This window comes from Acipenser ruthenus, chromosome 6, assembly GCF_902713425.1.
Source record: "Acipenser ruthenus chromosome 6, fAciRut3.2 maternal haplotype, whole genome shotgun sequence".
NCBI lineage: Eukaryota > Metazoa > Chordata > Actinopteri > Acipenseriformes > Acipenseridae > Acipenser > Acipenser ruthenus.
Window position 1 is genome coordinate 18,390,970 of NC_081194.1, and position 19,381 is coordinate 18,410,350.

The window sequence follows — 19,381 nt, forward strand, 5'->3', positions numbered from 1 at the left end:
TCTCCTGAACTGCGTGTGAATTGTTGCGGTGAGGAGAAAAAAATAATTGGACATTCCAAATTGGGGAGAAAATCAGGAGTAAAATAATTGGGCACACTAAATAAATTAAATTAAAAAATGATTAAAAAATAACAAATCATTAACCTATTGATAGATGAGTAGGATAACAAAAAAAATGTATATAATATTTTTTAGATATAAACTGCATTGAAATACATGTTTCTATTTATTTATTTAGAAAAAAAGAGTGAAACGATTCAGAGCATCTGAAATCAAGAATTTTGATACAATACATGGTGATACATAAACTGTACTCCCCCTTCTCATTTAAGTTTGAACTTAGTAGAACAGTCCATCATTAATGATTACTATATTTTTACATTTCATACAAAGTAACCCATGAGGAGCACGGTTTCATTTTTATTACTCAACACCAGTAAATGGAACTTAACAGAAAATCATAAAACACAGTGTTGTGTCATTTGTGAAGAACTGAAAGTGCACGCTCTCCATCAGAAACCTGACAAGTCACATGACTTCAATATGGCAGCCATATTCGGTCAGAGGTTGATGCTTGCAATAGGGTTGGCCGTGCACATATATCAGCATGTTACTGTGTGACGGTTTACGAAGAATACATTCCCTATCAAGTACAAAATGTAACCATTACCTAATGGGTATTTCTCTCTAAAGACTTGTAAACCTGAATAGATATAACAAATACTGCTCGTCAGAGCCTGTGATGCAGTCGTGTGTGCCCCCCCTCCCCCTGAAGGGCACATTATAGACTGTACACACAGATTTTTCCTTTCCTCCGACCTGAGACAACAGAGACTATGAACGGATAAGTATCAAGTTACTTATAAGTCTTTCAGGCTGCTAGCCTCATGTGAAGTTTAAAGATAAAATTTTGTTTTCTGTACCAAAATGATATTAAATTAACGGTACTCGATACTGTGTTGCGGTGGAATATACGTTTCTCAGTGTGTCTTTTTCACAGAAATACAAATAGGCTCAGCAGTCCTCGTTGGACCGAGACGCGAAGTGTCTCGTTGCCACATTAGTTCTGCTCGCAGAATTAGTGTGAAGATCTACTAACAGTAGGCTTTCCTCAGTTTTCTCGGACTGTTGGTTAGCCAACAGCGTTATAGGTGGGTATCCCTTTAAAATCGCTCCCAGGGTAACTGTAGTTCCCAGACCTACGGTTTGTCCATTCTTGAAAACGTGGAATGCCCCTTGCTTGTGTTTAGAAGAAAGGCATGGATAGATAATGTTCTACTTCAGACTGCAGTACATTTAGAGAAATTCTGGTGTGTGTCTGTCTGTCTGTCCCCCCCACCCCCAATTTAAGCACTTTGGGATGCCTTGTCATGAAAGGTGCTATACAAAATACATTTGATTTGATTGCATGATATTGTGTGTGAGACATTCTTCCTGCTCTGCCCCCCAAGCCCATCTGTCGGCCATCCCTTCGCCTCCCCTCTTCCAGAATCCTGGAGTCGCCACTGCACATGTACCGAAATATAATCACTTTCTGAATATGGCTAATTACTGTAGATTTCTAAGGCCACTTTGCAAAAATGAAACCAACACTAAATACTTGCAAGAAAAAGCAATGGCCATCTTGAAGAGCTTTTGTGGTAAATTAATTCATTCTTTTCAGATATAACTTTTCTGTACATATTTCCTATATTTGTTTTGCAGATTTATATACAAAAACCATTAAAAAAAAAAAGAGGATGCTTACATATGTTTATAAAATATGCCTAATAATTCTAGGAGGGTTGTAACATTGAGAACTGTAGTCTTTATTATTATTATTTGTTTCTTATGATCTTGGTGTAATATACAATGCAGTTAACTTTACAGTAAAATACATTTCAATATGGAAAAAATATATATAATTGATTGCTGGGACTAATATTCACATTTTTCTTTTTTTTTGCAACGGGGTACTTACCGATTTTGGTTTATTTAGAATGTTTTGAATTCAAGTGGAAAAATGTAGTGATGGCTTTCTGCAGGAGGTATTAATTATGTTATTAATTATAAGTTTTACATTGTGTATGTGTATCTCTTTTATAGTTAAGTTGTTTTTAATCATTATGTTTAAATTGTGTGTGTGTGTGAATGTGTTTTTATAGTCGTTTTAATATGCTTACTAATTCAGTTGCTTTAATATGCTTTTATGTTAAGTTTCTATACAGTATTGTGTAGGTTTCGAGTTCTTTCATTTCCCATCAGCAAAACCAATGATAGAGTGGAAACCCCTATCATTGGACAGAAGTAAGACAAATGGGAGTGGAGTCAACAATTATTTACAAAGGTATAAATGTCAAACATTGTAAAGTTTTGTCAGTCTTTTCATCTCTTTCGAATTGACGCCATGGATATCCGTGCTTTCTAATATAAACATATGCACTGAGCTGTACTGAGGCCTTGTCCAAAGTCAGTTTAAATCTTGTGCTTATATGATTGTATTGGAGGTATACCTTTCTTGTATATAGTGTTTTTGAATCAAAAACAATGTCAGCTTAATTTTTTCACTCCAAAAACATTTCCACCAATGCCTATCAGTGTGTTGTTTTCAGTTTCCAATTTCCCTTTTATTTACCCCATCCAACCTTGGCTTTCCTCCAACTAGCCACATGCAAATCACCTAAACTGGAGCCAATTAAAACCTTGCCTTAACATCAAAAATAGTAATTGATCTAAAACCTCCAGATGTAGCATGCTTCAATATGCTATCTGGAGCACTATTGTGTAACAGAGTCATACAAACCATTCACCTTTAAAAACAGATGGATTCTTCTGGGGGAGTGAAAAAGCTAAATAGATCACCACAACAGGACTGACAGGCCTAAACTGTAAATGTCAGTAATACAGATACAGCCGTCAAGCATTGGTGGCTGGAGGAAACAATATTTTTGGTGTGTAATATTAACAACAAAGGTTACTGATCAGGAAGCAACTTTATATTTTTTTTCTGAAAATAAATAAATAAATAAATCACACTGGAATCCTTTTTATTTGTTCAAGAGAGCAACAGAGCACACAGCACATTAAAGAGAATGCTTTGAAGACGTATGCAACCTTGAGGCTGGAAGACAACATTTTGAATGTCTGTTTTCCATAGGTGAATGTGTAGGGTAAGGTGCGGTTAAAACTATGTTAAATGTTAAAGCTTGAAACTGGGCACAAAGAGTGCCCTGTTTCAAATGTAGACACATACTGTATATACTGCAAAACCAGCAACATGGCTTCGCCAGTTATTTTTTATGGTGTTACGGTTTTATTCAGTGATGAACTAAAAAAAGTTATTGTAAATATGAAACTGCTGTACAGTTTTGCATCTACTAATGTATATAGTTTTTCTTGTGTTCAACAACTGCCTAATTATTATTATTATTATTATTATTATTATTATTATTATTATTATTATTAATAATTATTATTTCTACATTTAAATCTTAGGAAAAAATGTAAATAACTTATTGTATGCTGAGATTAGTTACTACAGTACACTATGTCAAACGATGGGGTGGGCAGAAAACAAAAAAACATGAACTGTAGTTTGATACGCGGCATAAAACAAAACCTGTTACTTCTCACAATTCTCAGATTCAAAATGTATGCAGATTTCTACATTGCCAGAATCCTAATGTGGACGTCCTCACTTCAACATAGTAAGTGAACGTTTGTATATGTATTTGTGAAACGTACATACAATGTATTGTAGAAATTGAAAATTGATGTGCTTGAGTGGGGTTTATTTTTAATAACCAAAAATAACCGATTTTGCCAAATAATAATAAAACCCCCCTGCCCTAAACAAAAAATAAAAACCAAAAACATATTTAGGGATTTAAGGTAATTGAGCCTTATAAACAAAGAACATTATTTGCCATCCTGGTCGCTGTGAATCAGGTTTGTGTCTCATTCGCTGACCAGAAACCGAGACACAAATACTCAAAGCAACTGTATGCTTCTCTGACAAAAAACAAACAAAGAGACATGCGAGTACATTGAGGAAAACAGGGTTGCAGCCAATGACAAATAACTAGTTGGGATAAAAGCTCAATTAGGGAGTTATTGTTTGGATTATTATGTAGCACCAATACAATGCGCTCGTGTATAGTGAAAGAGCTCAATGTTTGCTATTTTTTTGGCTTTTCCTCTGACAAATTGTTTGACGTAGATCCATTTTATAAGAATGACGACAGTAATTACTCAGGCCACTCATCAACGTCACTTGCTTGTTTAGTCTACATGAGTTTTTGAAAGGTTAACTCAGCAAGTCCACTAAGTGGTTTGCTGTTGATTTCTTTTATTTATTTATTTTTGTTTAGATGCCTGGAAAAAAAAACATGTATTAACAGAATCAATTGGTAATTACCATGCTTTGAAAATCATCATCATCATCTCTCTCTGTGCTGATTTTCAAAGCATGTAAATTACTCCCATTTTTCAAAATTACATAAATAAACAACCTTGCTTAAGTGAAATACCTTCTGTGTTTATTTCTAGTTTTACTTAAGCAGGTGTTTTTGTTTTTTAAAAAAAAATGTAATTCACTTTTTGAATTAAAAGGGGTTTAAAAACAGCCCCTTAGGATTTCAAAGTTTCAATTTTACGGTGAAATGTGAGGTGAAACGTACAATACTGGTTGCTGGTGCTGGCAATACTGGATATGTTGCTGGTGTGCAAAATATACAGAACTGGAGATTCTGGTTGGTACTGTGAGCAACTACCAGTATCAGCTGAGAATGATGCTCAATTCCTTTCACGTGTTCCACAGTAAGAAAATACACAGGGGTGTACACACCTTGGCTTTAGTGGTTTATTAAAAAGACTTCAGTAAATGGCAAAGGGCAGCATTATAGCTGGAACTAAAATGGTACGTATTGCAAAATTCTGCAAAATGAAGAATTACATTATTGCTATAGTGTAGAGTAGATCCTGACTATTGGGAACCTTACTGTATATTCCTGGAAGAATTTTCTACTCGTCACACTGTAGTTTTATTCCTTTGCAAGATTTTTCTTTTCATTTTTAATCACTGTTCCTATTTGAGTTTAACATTTTTTTTTCTACTGTAGTAATTTACAAGATATGTGAATGTTATTTATGCATGTTAGTGTGGTTAAGCTGAGCAGGCACAGGTGAGATACGGCTCAAATGCAGTTACCTCCAGCAATCATCAAGCTTTAATCAGGCCTGGGGATAACGTGGGTATAAATCCTCCTACAAATGTACAACCGGAAGCCTAGTGTTGTATGTGTGGGTCCACTGGGCTGTTAAGAGGTTTTCTTTTGAAGATAATTAACACATAGGTCTACAGCTGTTAACCCACCTTCCACACAATAGTATAATAGTATACTACTACTACTACTACTACTACTACTACTACTACTACTACTAATAATAATAATAATAATAATAATAATGTCTGTTTAAGAGTTTAAAAAAATGGTGCATAAATAAAGCCTACAGTTGATATTACAAAGTAAAGCAAAAACATACATTCCCTTACAAGGATGCCCACCATTTTTACTTATTACTTACCTTCACCGTTACGTTTTTCCCACATTCATCAGACCAACTTCCAAGTTCCAAAACTGTGATCTACATTTTAGCACTTGGAACAATGTATGAGAGTATACATTTTACTAGGTAAAATGATTTGTATCTTATTTTAGATTGATATCAGAAAATCTATTATTCAAAAGAGCAAGCAAATGTTTTTGTTTTGTTTTGCTTACTATTATAATGGTTTTACTTACCATTGTCATTATTATTTTTGATATGACAGGGAAATGCTTTTGAATGGTTTTCAAAAGCCTAGCTACTTGTCAAAGTTGCCAGAACTTCCAATTTCTCTTGCATTTGCTCATATATTTTGACACTATCCCCCATGCCCTTTAGTTTGACCCTCCACTGAAGTGGCTTTGTTTCTTGAAATTGGTCTATCATTTTTTACTGTGGGTTATGTCAATTTAATTTGTGTTATCATAATATCGTATTTATACAACTTCCTGCTCTGCAAATAACTGAAATAATCTGATCGTCAAGGAACGGACAGTGCCAGTTGAAAAATGTAGTAAAATGTACATATTAACCAATTCAGACCACTGTCAGTTCTTTTCGATATATCTCCCTCTATTGTAAACAGCTCTCTTTTAAAGCCATCATACACAGTCCACTCTGAGGTTGGAATAGAGTAAAAATCAAATTCTATGTTATTCTGTTTCATTCTCCAGTCAAAACAGTCCTAATGAAGTACACAACTCAAAAATGGAGATGAAGGTATTGTAGTTTTTACCTGCTTCTGCAGGGTATGATACTAATCAGATACTAACTGTTCCGCTAACATTGAACCAAAATTACTTTGTTCCTGTGAAATACATTTGTATTCTGTTAACTGGTAATACTTGGACATTATTATGGATTGTCTTTTTTATTTAGAATACAGCATGGATTGTAATGAAACATCATTCATAAAACAGGGCTGTGTTCGAAGGTCCGTTTGCTAGCCAGGAATTCAAAGGTAGTTTTAAACCTACGAAGGTTTGTCAGGCGGCATTCACGCACTGTATGTTTTTTGTATTGACAATGTGTGAATACTACATTGTCAATAAATGTCACATTAAATACAAAATTTGATCTTTTGATTTGTATAGTGCATATTACATAAACAAAAGATGTTGTATTAAAATCTACTACCAAATCGTTATAGGTAGCAACTCTATATGGCGCCTCTGCCGTGTATGGAGCAGGGTAACTGCCAAAGCATTCGGGGTGTACCTATAACGGTTGTAGCGCTTCAGTAAAATATGTGCGGAATACCTAGTGTACGAGACAGTGTAAGAGAAGTGATACGGTAGAATATGTTTGAAACATACAAAATATGTGCTAACTAATCATTTTAATTTTGAAAACTTAGCACCGTCCGCCCATCCCGCCTCCAGCTTGTGTTATCCAGAAGCAAACTTTTAATTTCTTCATTCATCATCTCGACAGCAAAGCATTGTATAACGTAAGCTGTATTGAAAGAAATCTCAAAACCCCTCCGCTGTTTGGGATTTCTTTGTTAAATGCCCAGATAACCAAAATAAAAGTTGAATGCAAACTGTGCTAGTGACTGTTGATGTATCATGGAGGCAACAACCAATCTCCGGGGTCACTTGACAAGTGTAAGTTCCTATTATTATTATTATTTTATTTTTAGTCGTAGTAAAATGTGACTGATAACCTGCTTGGAACGGTGACTGTTAAATAAAGCTTTGTTTTGTCCACTGCAGTTGGTGCTGCTGCAATGCAAGCTTACTGTATACAGCATATCGCAAGCAAAATCAATTACGTGTACATAAACAATGTGTATTTTTATTTAAATTATAAAAACATGATTACTGTTCTATATAACGTATTTTAAACTACATGTGCATATTTTATTCAATTTATATGGCTTACCTGTAAAATAGGATTTTCAATCAAATATAAACTAGTAGCTATGGTGATGTCACCAGTACATTTTGGTAATGTGTTCCGAACATTCGAAGGTCAAAATGTACGCTTCGTTGCAGCCCTATTCATAAAGGCATCATACTTGCATAATTCAATAGACCCTTACATTTAAAACCTGTTTTTTCCATTATCATTTCTAATTTAAATGTTGCTTTAAAACACTTACCGATCAAGAGGATTGAAGACTAATAGGCAACCTCAATTTCCAGTTTCAATCCAACAGCCTCTTTTCACCCACCAAACCTAATCAATAGATGTTACCAAGCTACTGAACGCTGAAGATAATGAGGTAAACTATACCCATAAGCGCTCCTTGTGGGGATCCAGCAAAGATTAGAAACACCACAACCAGGATTCAAACCAGTGTGCTCGTGTTCACCGTAATATATACTTAGTATTCCTTTTAGACTGGCCTACTCATTCTTTACATTTACGAGATATTAAATCAACTGTTTGTCTGTTGTCTGATTCTTAACACATGACAACCAGATCTAGTCTTTATCAGTGGCACAACATGCCTAATATGAGGATGTATTTTCAAAAACAACTTCTCATAGCCTTCTTTTATGTGCTGTGTGTCACACATGTCTTAGCCTTTGTTTTCCAACTGTATGGAATATGGTTTCAGACCTCTCTCAGGGACAATCTGGCTGATATATACAGTAACGACACAAATTATTAAAACAAATGATTTATAGAAAGACCAGGGGTGGGGATTTAGTTGTCATTTTTTCATCACTCAAACCACTTACTAAATATCTTGGTGTCCCTCAATAGATAATAATCTCCTCTTTAAGAATATGCAAAACAATATAAATGAGCAAGTATAATTGTATCCATGAAATGTTCTCTTTAAATATGAGGAGATTGGTGCTTAACGACCTCATTCAGACTACTTGCTCACTAAATATATTTGTATCCCTAAATAGATTTTAATGAGCAATCCACAAGTGCAGTGGTACCCTAAACATTATCTATATTCTACCAATGTTGAATGACTGGGTGGAGCTGTCAAAACTGGGACAATATTCAATGTAGTGTTGTCCTTGGCAGTCCTCAGCCAGAAACCCCTTTTTGAGGGCAAAATGTCAAAACCAGTAATTCCGCATTGGTCGTAAATTGACCATATTCGGGGTACTACTGAACTGGTGGGACAGATTGCTCATTAAAATTGTTAGCATTTTTTAAAGATGTGTCTAATTGAAAGGGCTTTTTGTCTTTAACTAGAATGTGTATTTGCATGGATGCACATGAAACTTTAAATTGATGGGACATGAATCTATAAACCAATTCATGACAAAAGTCAGTAATGTAAGATTTACCTTTAATTAGCTACACTAGAGAAGTCAGCAACATTTGATTAATATAAATCATCTTTTGCTGACTGCATTCTTCAAGTTTTTTTTTTTTTTTTCCCCCCAATTGTACTTCCTAACCTTTTGATATTCTACTAATGCAATTAATGCTTTTGGAAAGGGCTTGACAAGAAGACAGCAAGCAAAAGCCCTCCACAGTTTTCCACAGAATACTTTACCACATCCCTAAAAGCCTAGATAAGTACATTTCTGGACAAGTAACAAAACAGAAGACGCTAGAATTTCCACCAAAAACAATACTGATAAGGGCCCTTTCTTAGTATGTTCATTCTTTCAGGGCACCTTCACACTTAGTTCACTTGCATGTAACTTGAACCATGGTTCACTTGTAAACAAACCAATTTTTTCAGGTTTGCTTCTGTTCGTTTCATAGCAGAAAGATTCAAGCAAACTTCCGTTTCTTTTAAAGCAAATTCAAATTTGCTTGTTTGGTTCACTTGCAACTTTATCCAGACTACAGTTCTATTGGTTCACATTGCACTTCCAAAATCACTCTGCTCTCTTGCTGATTACTAGAGCAGAAGTTCTCTCTAGAAAAACCTTTTCCATCAAGCCCAACATGGAGAATACTTTACGTGTTGTACTGTTCTTCGTGTTCTTTTGGTTTATTTAATTGCAGAAGACACAGAACATGCCAAAAATATTCTTTTGGAGGAAATGCGTGAGCAACATCTGGTGTTTCGAAGAATTTTCAAGTGAAGGCAAATATTACAGCGGCGTGCCTTTTATCATGCCTTATTGTCCACGGTGTCTTTCTACCAGAGACAATCATACCAGGTCATTATGACAAAGATTTACAAATTGTACATTCAACAAACAGCAAATTAGCTGTTATTGATGATGATGACTACGACGATAATAATAATAATAGATTGTTGTGAATGTTGTATGCGTGACAGTGTGGTGAGATACAGATGCAACAGGAGCTGGTTTACTAAATGCAGGTGGAGCAGTGCAAATGCAACACTAATGTCTGTATCGCTTTGTCTTGGCACTGATCTAAATGATCAACTCAATTTATTGAACCTGGGCCTCCTAAGCATGACCACATCCAAATACAATAGACTTCCTTTGTACACCAACTCATCGGTTTTGAAGAGGAATACATGTTCTTTGTCCCCAAAATGGCTCCATGGATAAACTGTGATGTTTTAATGTTTCTGTGAAACATGTAAATCCATTGAGCTTCCAAATTTCAACACAGTATCCTGCTGGAAACTTCTTCCCACCGTTAGCCCAGAGAATCTGAAGCAAAGTCCTACAGAGCCCTGTACAGCACACTCTGTTCAATGACTCACCTGTGTTGTTTGATTATTCACTCATTGAAAACAATATAAACTAGAAAATGTCTGTCTTATACAGCAATACAAGCATAACTATTTATATGAGATTAAATGGAACCTCCTTCAGTTATTGCAGCAAATTTAAAACCACCAGCATCAATTTCACAGGTAAGAAAACCTTGAAAGGAATGTAGAAAGTTTCTACCTACCTCATCGTATGTGTATCGGTAGTCTGCTTTCTTTGACTTGAGGTCCCATAAAACTACTGTTCCAGACTCAAACCCAATGAGAAGCTTAAAAAAAAAAAAAAAAAAAAAGATCAACATAACTGTTCTTTACAAGAAGTACAAACTACATAATTTATCAAGTGCCAATAATCATCAATAGCTTTACGTGATTGCATCACTAACTGTAGACTGAAAATAACAATTTTTTATCTAATTCTACTTTAAAACAATTACAAAACTTCAAAGTCCTTGTTGCACAAAAAACAAACTACTGTAAAAACCTTTGTATAAGTCTATTTTTGAGATATTTTTAGGGGGTCCTAAAAAAGGGGGGAGCGACTTATACACCGGTGTGACCTATAGGCTCTTTCCTGAAATTGTTGTCTCAAAAAGGGGGGGGGGGGTGTGTGTGACTTATACATCGGTTTTTACAGTAAGTATTTTGCCAGCAAAGAAATGGTTAGTAAAGTTTATTATGTAGCACTAAGTACAATGTAAATACATATGGATGTATGTTTTACCTACTGTATGCCCATGTAATTACATCATCAATTTGCTGAAGACTGCATGTTCACAGGACATTCGATATTCATACAAAAAACAAACACTGCTGCTGAACACTTTAATATTGTATCTTTAAAAGCTAGTGAAGTTTTTATAGAACTGTACCTTGAAAACGAGCTTCAAATGTTACAACTACAAAATGATTAATGAAAAAGAAAAAAACCTCACTTTAAAATAAAAGATGACTAATCTTATTCCCAGTGCTAAGCAGTAAATAATTCTGATGTACCACTATTAATCAAGCAATACCTTTCCTTCGTCTATTGGATTATCACTTATGTGGACGACTGGCCCTGGGTGGGCCTTGGATGACCTAAAAAAAAAGAAGAAAAAAAAAGGAAAAAGGTAAATTTTTTTTAATAACTTGTTGAATATAACAGCAGCTTACAAAGCAGAGCAAGCACAGCAATGTTACATAAGTAGTGCTCACATGGATAAGTCACACCATTAGCTCTTCAGGCTTTCCTCCCAGAAGACGACCCCAGCTTGTCAGTCTCTGGAATGCTCTCTAATGTGACTACGACAGCATACCCTCATGGGTGAAAACTTCTCCCCACCTTCACGGTGTGGTGGATTCCAGAATGTGAAGAGCATCTATCTTATTTTTATTTTTTCTTATGATCTCAGAATAGCACATTTTCAAGATGAATGTGCTTTATTATAAGAGTAAAGATTACTCAAACAACTTTAATATATTGCTTAGCAGCAATGTAATAATTTAATTTGTAAATAAATTGGCAGAATGCGCTAGTTAAAACCATGAAACAGTCAGGGGTCATGGTTCCACACAGATCAGGAGTTGCAAGAATTCAGAATGTTAAATCACCCCGCCTCAAAAATGGTATTTGCAATCTAATACTCTGCAGAGCTTGAGCACTTGGTTATATTAGAAATTCACACCCCTTTAAACACACACAACAAACCTGCAATTAATTCTATCTAGAATTAGGTCAGACCATTTTGATGGAAGTCTATACTTTATATAAGTACTGTGATGTAATATTTTGTGGCCGTGCTGCCCACACCCACAATGACTAACTGAAAACAAGCATGACTCTCTTGTTTTCAGGCTATAACTAAATAAAACAAAAAAACTGCAGCAAGTAATTTCCCCTTCTATTAAATTCTCCAGTTGGACTCAGTTCTATAATAAAAACACTGTTGGGTTATATTTTATATCTTCTCATCCATTTCAAAGCAAAAACTGTGGCAACCGTGCAAATTAAATCATACTGATCGTGATTATATTATGCAAACATCATGTAAAATACATGGCCTCAAATAATACTGCTTTGACAAGGGAGTGTGTAATGTTTGGTAATGTAAGGGTAGTAAGATGCGAACATTAAAGACTATGCCATCCAAGGAGTTTGTCTTTTATTGAAAAGCTGTTGATCAATTTATATTATATATATATATATATATATATATATATATATATATATATATATATATATACACACACACACACACACACATATACACACACACACACACACACACACACACACACACACACATACTACCAGTCAAAAGTTTTAGAACACCTAAATTTTTCCAGTTTTTATTGAAATTTACGCAGTTTAATGTCACAATGTACTCTGAAATTAAAGCATAGAACAAATAAACAATTGGAGATAAAAAAAGAAATCATGGAATCGTTTTGTTTAACAAAATTTAATCTAAATTTTTGACTCATCAAAGTAGCCACCTTTTGCAGATATAACAGCCGAACACACTTGTGGCATTCTTTCTACAATGGAAATCAAATATTGTTCGGAAAGTTCTTCCCAACACTGTTGCAGAAGTTCCCACAAATGTGTTGCACTTGTAGGTTGCTTTGCTTTCACCCTTCTGTCCAGTTCATCCCAAACCAGCTCGATGGGGTTTAAGTCTGGAGACTGTGCTGGCCATTCCATGATTTGAAGCCTACCGTCTTGTTCTTTTCTTCTAAGGTAGTTCTGACATAGCCTGGAGGTATGTTTTGGGTCATTATCTTGCTGTAGGATGAACCCCTGACCAACTAGGCGTATACCAGAGGGTATTGCATGGCGCTGCAAAATGCTGTGGTAGCAGTTTTGGTTCAGGGTGCCACTCACTCTGTGCAAGTCGCCGACTCTGGATCCAGCAAAAGAGCCCCAGACCATCACGCTTCCTCCTCCATGTTTGACAGTTGGTGTCACACACCGAGGAACCATCCTTTCGCCTACTCGACGGCGTACAAAAACCCTGCGTGATGAACCGAAGATTTCAAATTTTGATTCATCGGTCCATAAGACCTTCTTCCAGTCTTCAGTAGTCCACTGGCGGTGCTCCATGGCCCAGGCAAGCCTTTTTTCTTATTTTGCCATCTTAGCAATGGCTTTCTTACTGACACTCGACCTGTCAAACCTGCAGCTCAAAGTCTTCTCTTCACAGTTGAAACTGAGACTTGCTTACTTCGACCAGTGTTAAGCTGTTGTCCTGTGAGCCGCCTATCACGCAAGCTGTTGACTCTCAGAAACTTGTCTTCTGATTCTGTTGTGGCTTTGGGTCTGCCAGACCTCTTCCTGTCAGAGTTTCCTCCAGTTTCCAAGTGCCTTTTGATGGTGTAGGAAACTGTACTCACTGACACCTTGGCTTTCTTTGCAATTTCTCTAAAGGAAAGACCTACACTTTTAAGGGTTATAATGGTCTGTCTGTCTTCCTTTGCTAATTGCCTTTTTCTCACCATTATGTTTGTAAGTAATCAACAAAAGTTGGGACACCTGTAGGAATTGTTAGCATCAACTTTCAAGGCTTAATTTACTTCCATTGCTGCAGAACAGCTGTAAGTTGTTAACCCATTACTTGTTCCCTGAAAAAGGCCTTTTTGTATAACTCTGAAATGTACATTATTTTTCAGTTTTTGGTAACCTAAACTTTTTATCGCTTACCTTTGTACCATTTCAGGTTATTCACTAGACTTGAACTGCTTAAATTTCAATAAAAACTGGAAAAATGGGGGTGTTCTAAAACTTTTGACCGGTAGTGTATATATATACAGTACTGTGCAAAAGTTTTAGGCAGGTGTGAAAAAATGCTGTAAAGTAAGAATGCTTTCAAAAATAGACATGTTAATAGTTTATATTTATCAATTAACAAAATGCAAAGTGAGTGAACAGAAGAAAAATCTACATCAAATCAATATTTGGTGTGACCACCCTTTGCCTTCAAAACAGCATGCACTTTACCCTTAGCCGTCTGTTTGGCTCCAAAATGTTCAATATTTCATAATACCACAGGTCACGATAACTTTAAAAAAACAGCAGAAATTCACATGCACACACTGTTCTTGATGCTCTGTATCTTTCCTTTCTGTTTTTCCACAGTAACATTGCAGTCGTTTCACAGCCACTTTATATACTGTAATGCTTTTTTATTTTATTACCAAATACTTTTATAGTAGCAGCAGGTATTCCCGAGTTGAAGGTGTAATTTATTACACACATTTGCATTTATTTTCTCTATTTCAGATTCATGCACTAAGCCAATAACAACTTATTTTTAGTATTAGTATTAAAAAAATTCCTTTGCAAAGCAACATTTACTGTAGTGGCATACGGCAGCCGTTTCACTGTTGCTTTTCATTAAAAGAAGTCTTGTTTGCAGAATTCTAATAAAGTTCCTTTAAAAGAGACAGGGTGGGGCATGTGGTGATTCTGAAAAAGCATGAACACATTCATTATTAACTAAACCAGGATGATCTATTCTGTCAAAAGACACTCCAAACAGACAGTAGGAAATACAGTCAAACCCGCTTAATATCACTTAGAAGGGGACTGGGCAGAAATGGTGATAAGTGGAGTTATCTGGAGTTCAATAAACTGTCAAATAAGCTACCATTTTGCATATACAAGTTGATGTTACAGTAACATTAAAATGCTTCTTAAATTGAATTTCACAGGACGTCAAGAGATTTCCAAAACAACTTTAAGCAACTTTCAGTTCTCAAATATACACCCCATCTTGCTGCTTAAATTCCCAAAAGGATTATTTTCATTGAACAGAGAAAATGTACTACATTATTATTTTTTATTTTTTTTAAAGGCCATAACAGCAACTACTGAAACTTAAACTGTCCAATTATCATATTTAATTTCTCAAAGGGTGATTTTTAAAAATTATTTGTAAACATTTTATTAAAAAGGCATGTTCAAAAGTCCTTACTCTTGTAAAATTGTCAGTAGACTTTTCTGCTTTGCCTAATATACCAATTATTTCAGAATTTGTGGTATAAATCTTTTCGTTTCTGAGACTTTTCCATTTTAATTTGCATGCTTACAAAGCTAAACACCCAAGTTATAACAGACGCTGCACAGCCAGCAGTTGCTGCATGTCAGGAAAGGTGATCATGTAGCACAAGGAGAAAGCGTCAATATATTGGACATGCACGCAGTTTACAATTATATTAAATGAGGTGACAATTCATTGCATGGCTGACGAATTTGACGAATATTAAAAGTAGAGTGTGATAATAACCAAAGTGATATTATCAGGAGCTTGTCCCCATTGACTCAAATTATATTCTGGTTGGGACATTTCAATGTGCCGATAAAATGCAAACTGTTACGTTAACAGGAGAATTAAGCGGGTTTATCTACTAATTCCTGAATATGATACAACACAATTATTACTGGAATCAGATTATAACCTGAGACAACATAAAACACAAAAATAAAAAGCTGGAAGCTAATAAAGGATGCCCTTTGCAGCATGATGCAATAAAAAAATCCCGTTCTAACAAAAACAAAGCATTTGATACCTCAACTACAGTATATTGTCTAGGGGTGCTAGATTCCGTTTAATTTAATAAATGTTAAAACTTAAAATAAATAGTTAAAAATATATATTTTTAAGGGTTAAACGTTAAAATAAAAACATTTTGAAAAGACGCTGTGTAAGTGGGGTAGTATGCTTCCCCCTCGATGTGAGGTCTCGACAGAAGGAGAAAATTGGAAGTCGGCCATCTTGGGAGAAGTGCGTTGACTGCAAGGGCTCTGAGCATTTTACCGCATATATGTCTATAAATAGGTCTTTTACATTGGCTTTTCTACTTTCCTTAAATGCAACTGATACCTGTTAATCCATGCATGTATCTCAATCACAACTGAGAAACTCTTTAATAGTAAAATTGGTTTAATGTACTTTTTTCTTCTTCTGTGAAACCACTAAATGGGCTTTTAAATCGTAAGTCTTACTTTTTCATTTAAATGCTGAAGCGATTCATCTTTATTAATTTAAATACAGTTACTCGTCATAACGATTGTAATAGTGTGTCCAGCAAAACATTACATTTTCATTATAGCTTTAATAAAGATTAGTCGCTTATTAACTTGTTGCAATCTTGTTTGTACGTGAAAAATGAAGGCTTGGCCTATTTAAAAGCCCATTAAGTTGTTCGACAGAAAAAAAATAACTAAATGAAATCAAATAAATTACTAAATTAAGCTGTATATATAAATACATTTTTAAAAACAGTGAAGTAAAAATAGCATCGGCAGTACGATAATGGTCTGTTTTGATTAGAGGGCGAGCATTAATTGCATTATTACAGAAACGTTATGCAGTCTAATTATTCAAACAGTCTTAAAATCCGAATCGCTAATTTATCCTTCTTCAACACAGTCTACTGTAATCTGGCTCAACAAAAGACATTAAAGTTGAATCCGATATCCTCCAGAATTGAAATTGGTTGCATGCCATTTGTGATCGTCTGATTAATCAATCGTGTTATGTTTTCAGCCCAAATTTTATCACATTTCCTAACATTTCGCTTGCATGTCTGGTCTGGGCCCCACCTCGTCCACGTTAGATCCAGCTTCATAAAAGCATACTAGTCACGTGACCAAAAGCATGCTGGACACGGAGGTGAATACCCAATGACAATGATGCCACAAGACAAGGTAGGAAGCAATAATAATAATAATAATAATAATAATAATAATAATAATAATAAAAACACTGAGTAGCCGTTATTTGCAGCCAGCCGCTTCTTAATACTTGACCTGCACATTTTTGACAAGTTTAAACAATTAAGCAAAATTAAAAATGTTTGACACTTTACTCTAATATTGTCATCTTGTTTTCAAACTTCTTAATAGATCTTTTAATACAAGTTTTTAAAGTATTGTCTCCACCATCTAAATCATCCTTCCTCAACCTGGGCTACATTCGCTTCACATCTTGGCAGCTGCTATTATGAGAAGCATAGAGGCTGTATAGTAGTTGCAGGCCCTCTCATACAGCAAGCCCCCGACATTCCCAATGTCTTAAAGCCACTCCAGTTATTGAATAATAACCCCACTACTGACAAGCATTGCCTCCACACTGGCTTGCGACAGCAGTTATATAAGTATGATTATGATGCAGAAACAACATTAGGGAATGATTGAGAACACACACAATAATGTTGATCTGATACACCTACAGTATGTCTTGCTTTCACAGTAGGAGGCCCAGCTGGATTTTACAGCACTACGGAATCACCCTGGATTGCATCAACCACCTATTGTAGCCGAGTACAAGTAATAATACAATGAAGAGCAAGATAAATACAATTCATAGAATTCCCCCCCCCTTGCATAAACATTTTCATACTTACTTTTGTACTTGATGCTAGAAATCCAATTGATGACTATGATTAATATGTTTTTTGTGACCAATCTGAAGCTATTAATATGTTTCAATATTAATTCATCCTAGCGCTGGCACTGGTGCAGTTGTTGGCATGCAAACATATTTTAAAAACAGACATCTTGCCACTACACTGGGTAAAAGTCTGCTTATCTTGCCTTCCAGGAAGTCTGTTACTGCTTTACTTCCTTGGTCATTTCACCCCAGCAGTGTCTTCTGGGTCAGTGCATTTTACTGGTTAAAACATATGAGTCAATAGGGGAAGCAGCTGATTGTTTATTGAAAGTAAAGAAGCCAGGGAAAGGGTGCAGACAATTTTACCTTTTCCATTACCACTGTTGTACAGTAAAAATGAACCTTTCAGAGATTTCTTTAACCTAGAGTAGTACCAGACATCATGCTTTAAAATTTAAATACATGTTTCTTTCAAAACTGCACATATGAAAGCTGTTACAAAAAGCAAAAGAAAGTGCAGCAACGCAACAAAATGAATAGAACCTATCGTTCACATCACAGACGACACGACAAAACTTTAGTCCCCGACAAAGCAATTCGTGAAATGTGTGAGGGGCTACGGGCCAATTTATTGACGAATCCTGCCAGTAGCCAATAGGACAAGCTAGCAACAGTGGCGACAAAGAGAAAGGTTGTGCCCCACAAGGTGTGGAGCCTTGAAATTGAGGAAAGGATGGTGGAGATGTGGCAGGAACACCCGTGTTTCTTTGACATAAGTGACATTTCTTATCATGATCGCTCATTGAAGGAACAAAGATGGAGGGAAATTGCTTTGCAACTTCACGTACCTGGTAAGTAATTGTTACAACTTATTAACGCCGAAGCCGATACTGTATGTGACTGTGTGTGCTCTCATGGCAATCAATTTCTACAGTCACTCGTATTCGATATCCCTTTCAAACCCCTACTGTATGCTTGTATTGCTCATTTAATCAAAATACGAGGAAGAGGGGTGCGCGTCTGTGTGTGAGAGAAATAGAGAGAATGTAGATTATGTTGTTACATATATAAACTTATGACAAACTTGTAGTAGCCTACTATTAAAGTTGTATTCTAGTCTGTTCAAAAGCGCAACACTTGCTTGTAGTACAAAATATTTTAGTTTAAAAGTCTTCAAATTATTCATCAGAATTTGGTATTCTGATGAAGATCGCTTGACGGCCAATCTCTCTCGCTGTTGTCTGTGCAAAACAATGCACAGACAACAGCGATTGCCTCCTTGCTTGAGTCCATGATTCTCCCGAATGATGTCTACGATTCTGCAATGAAAATAGGCGCAGTCCGCGACAAGATGTCTTGTGTAGTGCGTGTAGCTTGCAATCCCCGATCTACAGTGAGAAATCGTAGCTCAATTGTGAGTCGCGCTGCGTCTCCCGATTGCAAAAATCGTGAAGTGTAAGCCTGGCTTAAGACCTATAATATGAATGTATGTTTATGGCAGATCTTTTTTTTAACTGTTTTGTAAACTACAATTACTTTCAAATCTGAACAATAAACTGTCAATGAAGTTTAAAAGCAGTGTCTTTGTTTCTGAAACAGCAGTGTGTCCGTTGGAGTGCAATGTACTGCTCAACTTCCTGTCCAGTTTTCTTTGTCTCAATGTTGATCTGTTAGGGCTGGGCAGCTGTAACACAGGCAATCAGTCAATGAGAGCCTTCGGTTTAATAGAGCAGCAGGAGGAACAGAAAGTGCCTGAAGTTGCACATCAATCATTAGGAGACAATCAGATGAGTCCCAA

The 19,381-nt window shown here is 35.8% G+C and overlaps 1 protein-coding gene across 12 annotated transcripts in view; it reads right to left on the reverse strand.

Annotated features, from left to right (window-relative positions):
* Positions 1-19,381, reverse strand: part of LOC117411427 (syntaxin-binding protein 5) — a 173,748-nt gene that overhangs the window by 64,563 nt on the left and 89,804 nt on the right. For all 12 annotated transcript variants that reach the window (XM_059025169.1, XM_034018960.3, XM_059025167.1 and 9 more), the window contains exons 6-7: positions 11,224-11,287; positions 10,393-10,476 (exon numbers count right to left, since the gene is read on the reverse strand). In XM_059025169.1, coding sequence (XP_058881152.1) covers positions 10,393-10,476; positions 11,224-11,287 — 148 coding nt within the window. The remainder of the gene's footprint in view (positions 1-10,392; positions 10,477-11,223; positions 11,288-19,381) is intronic.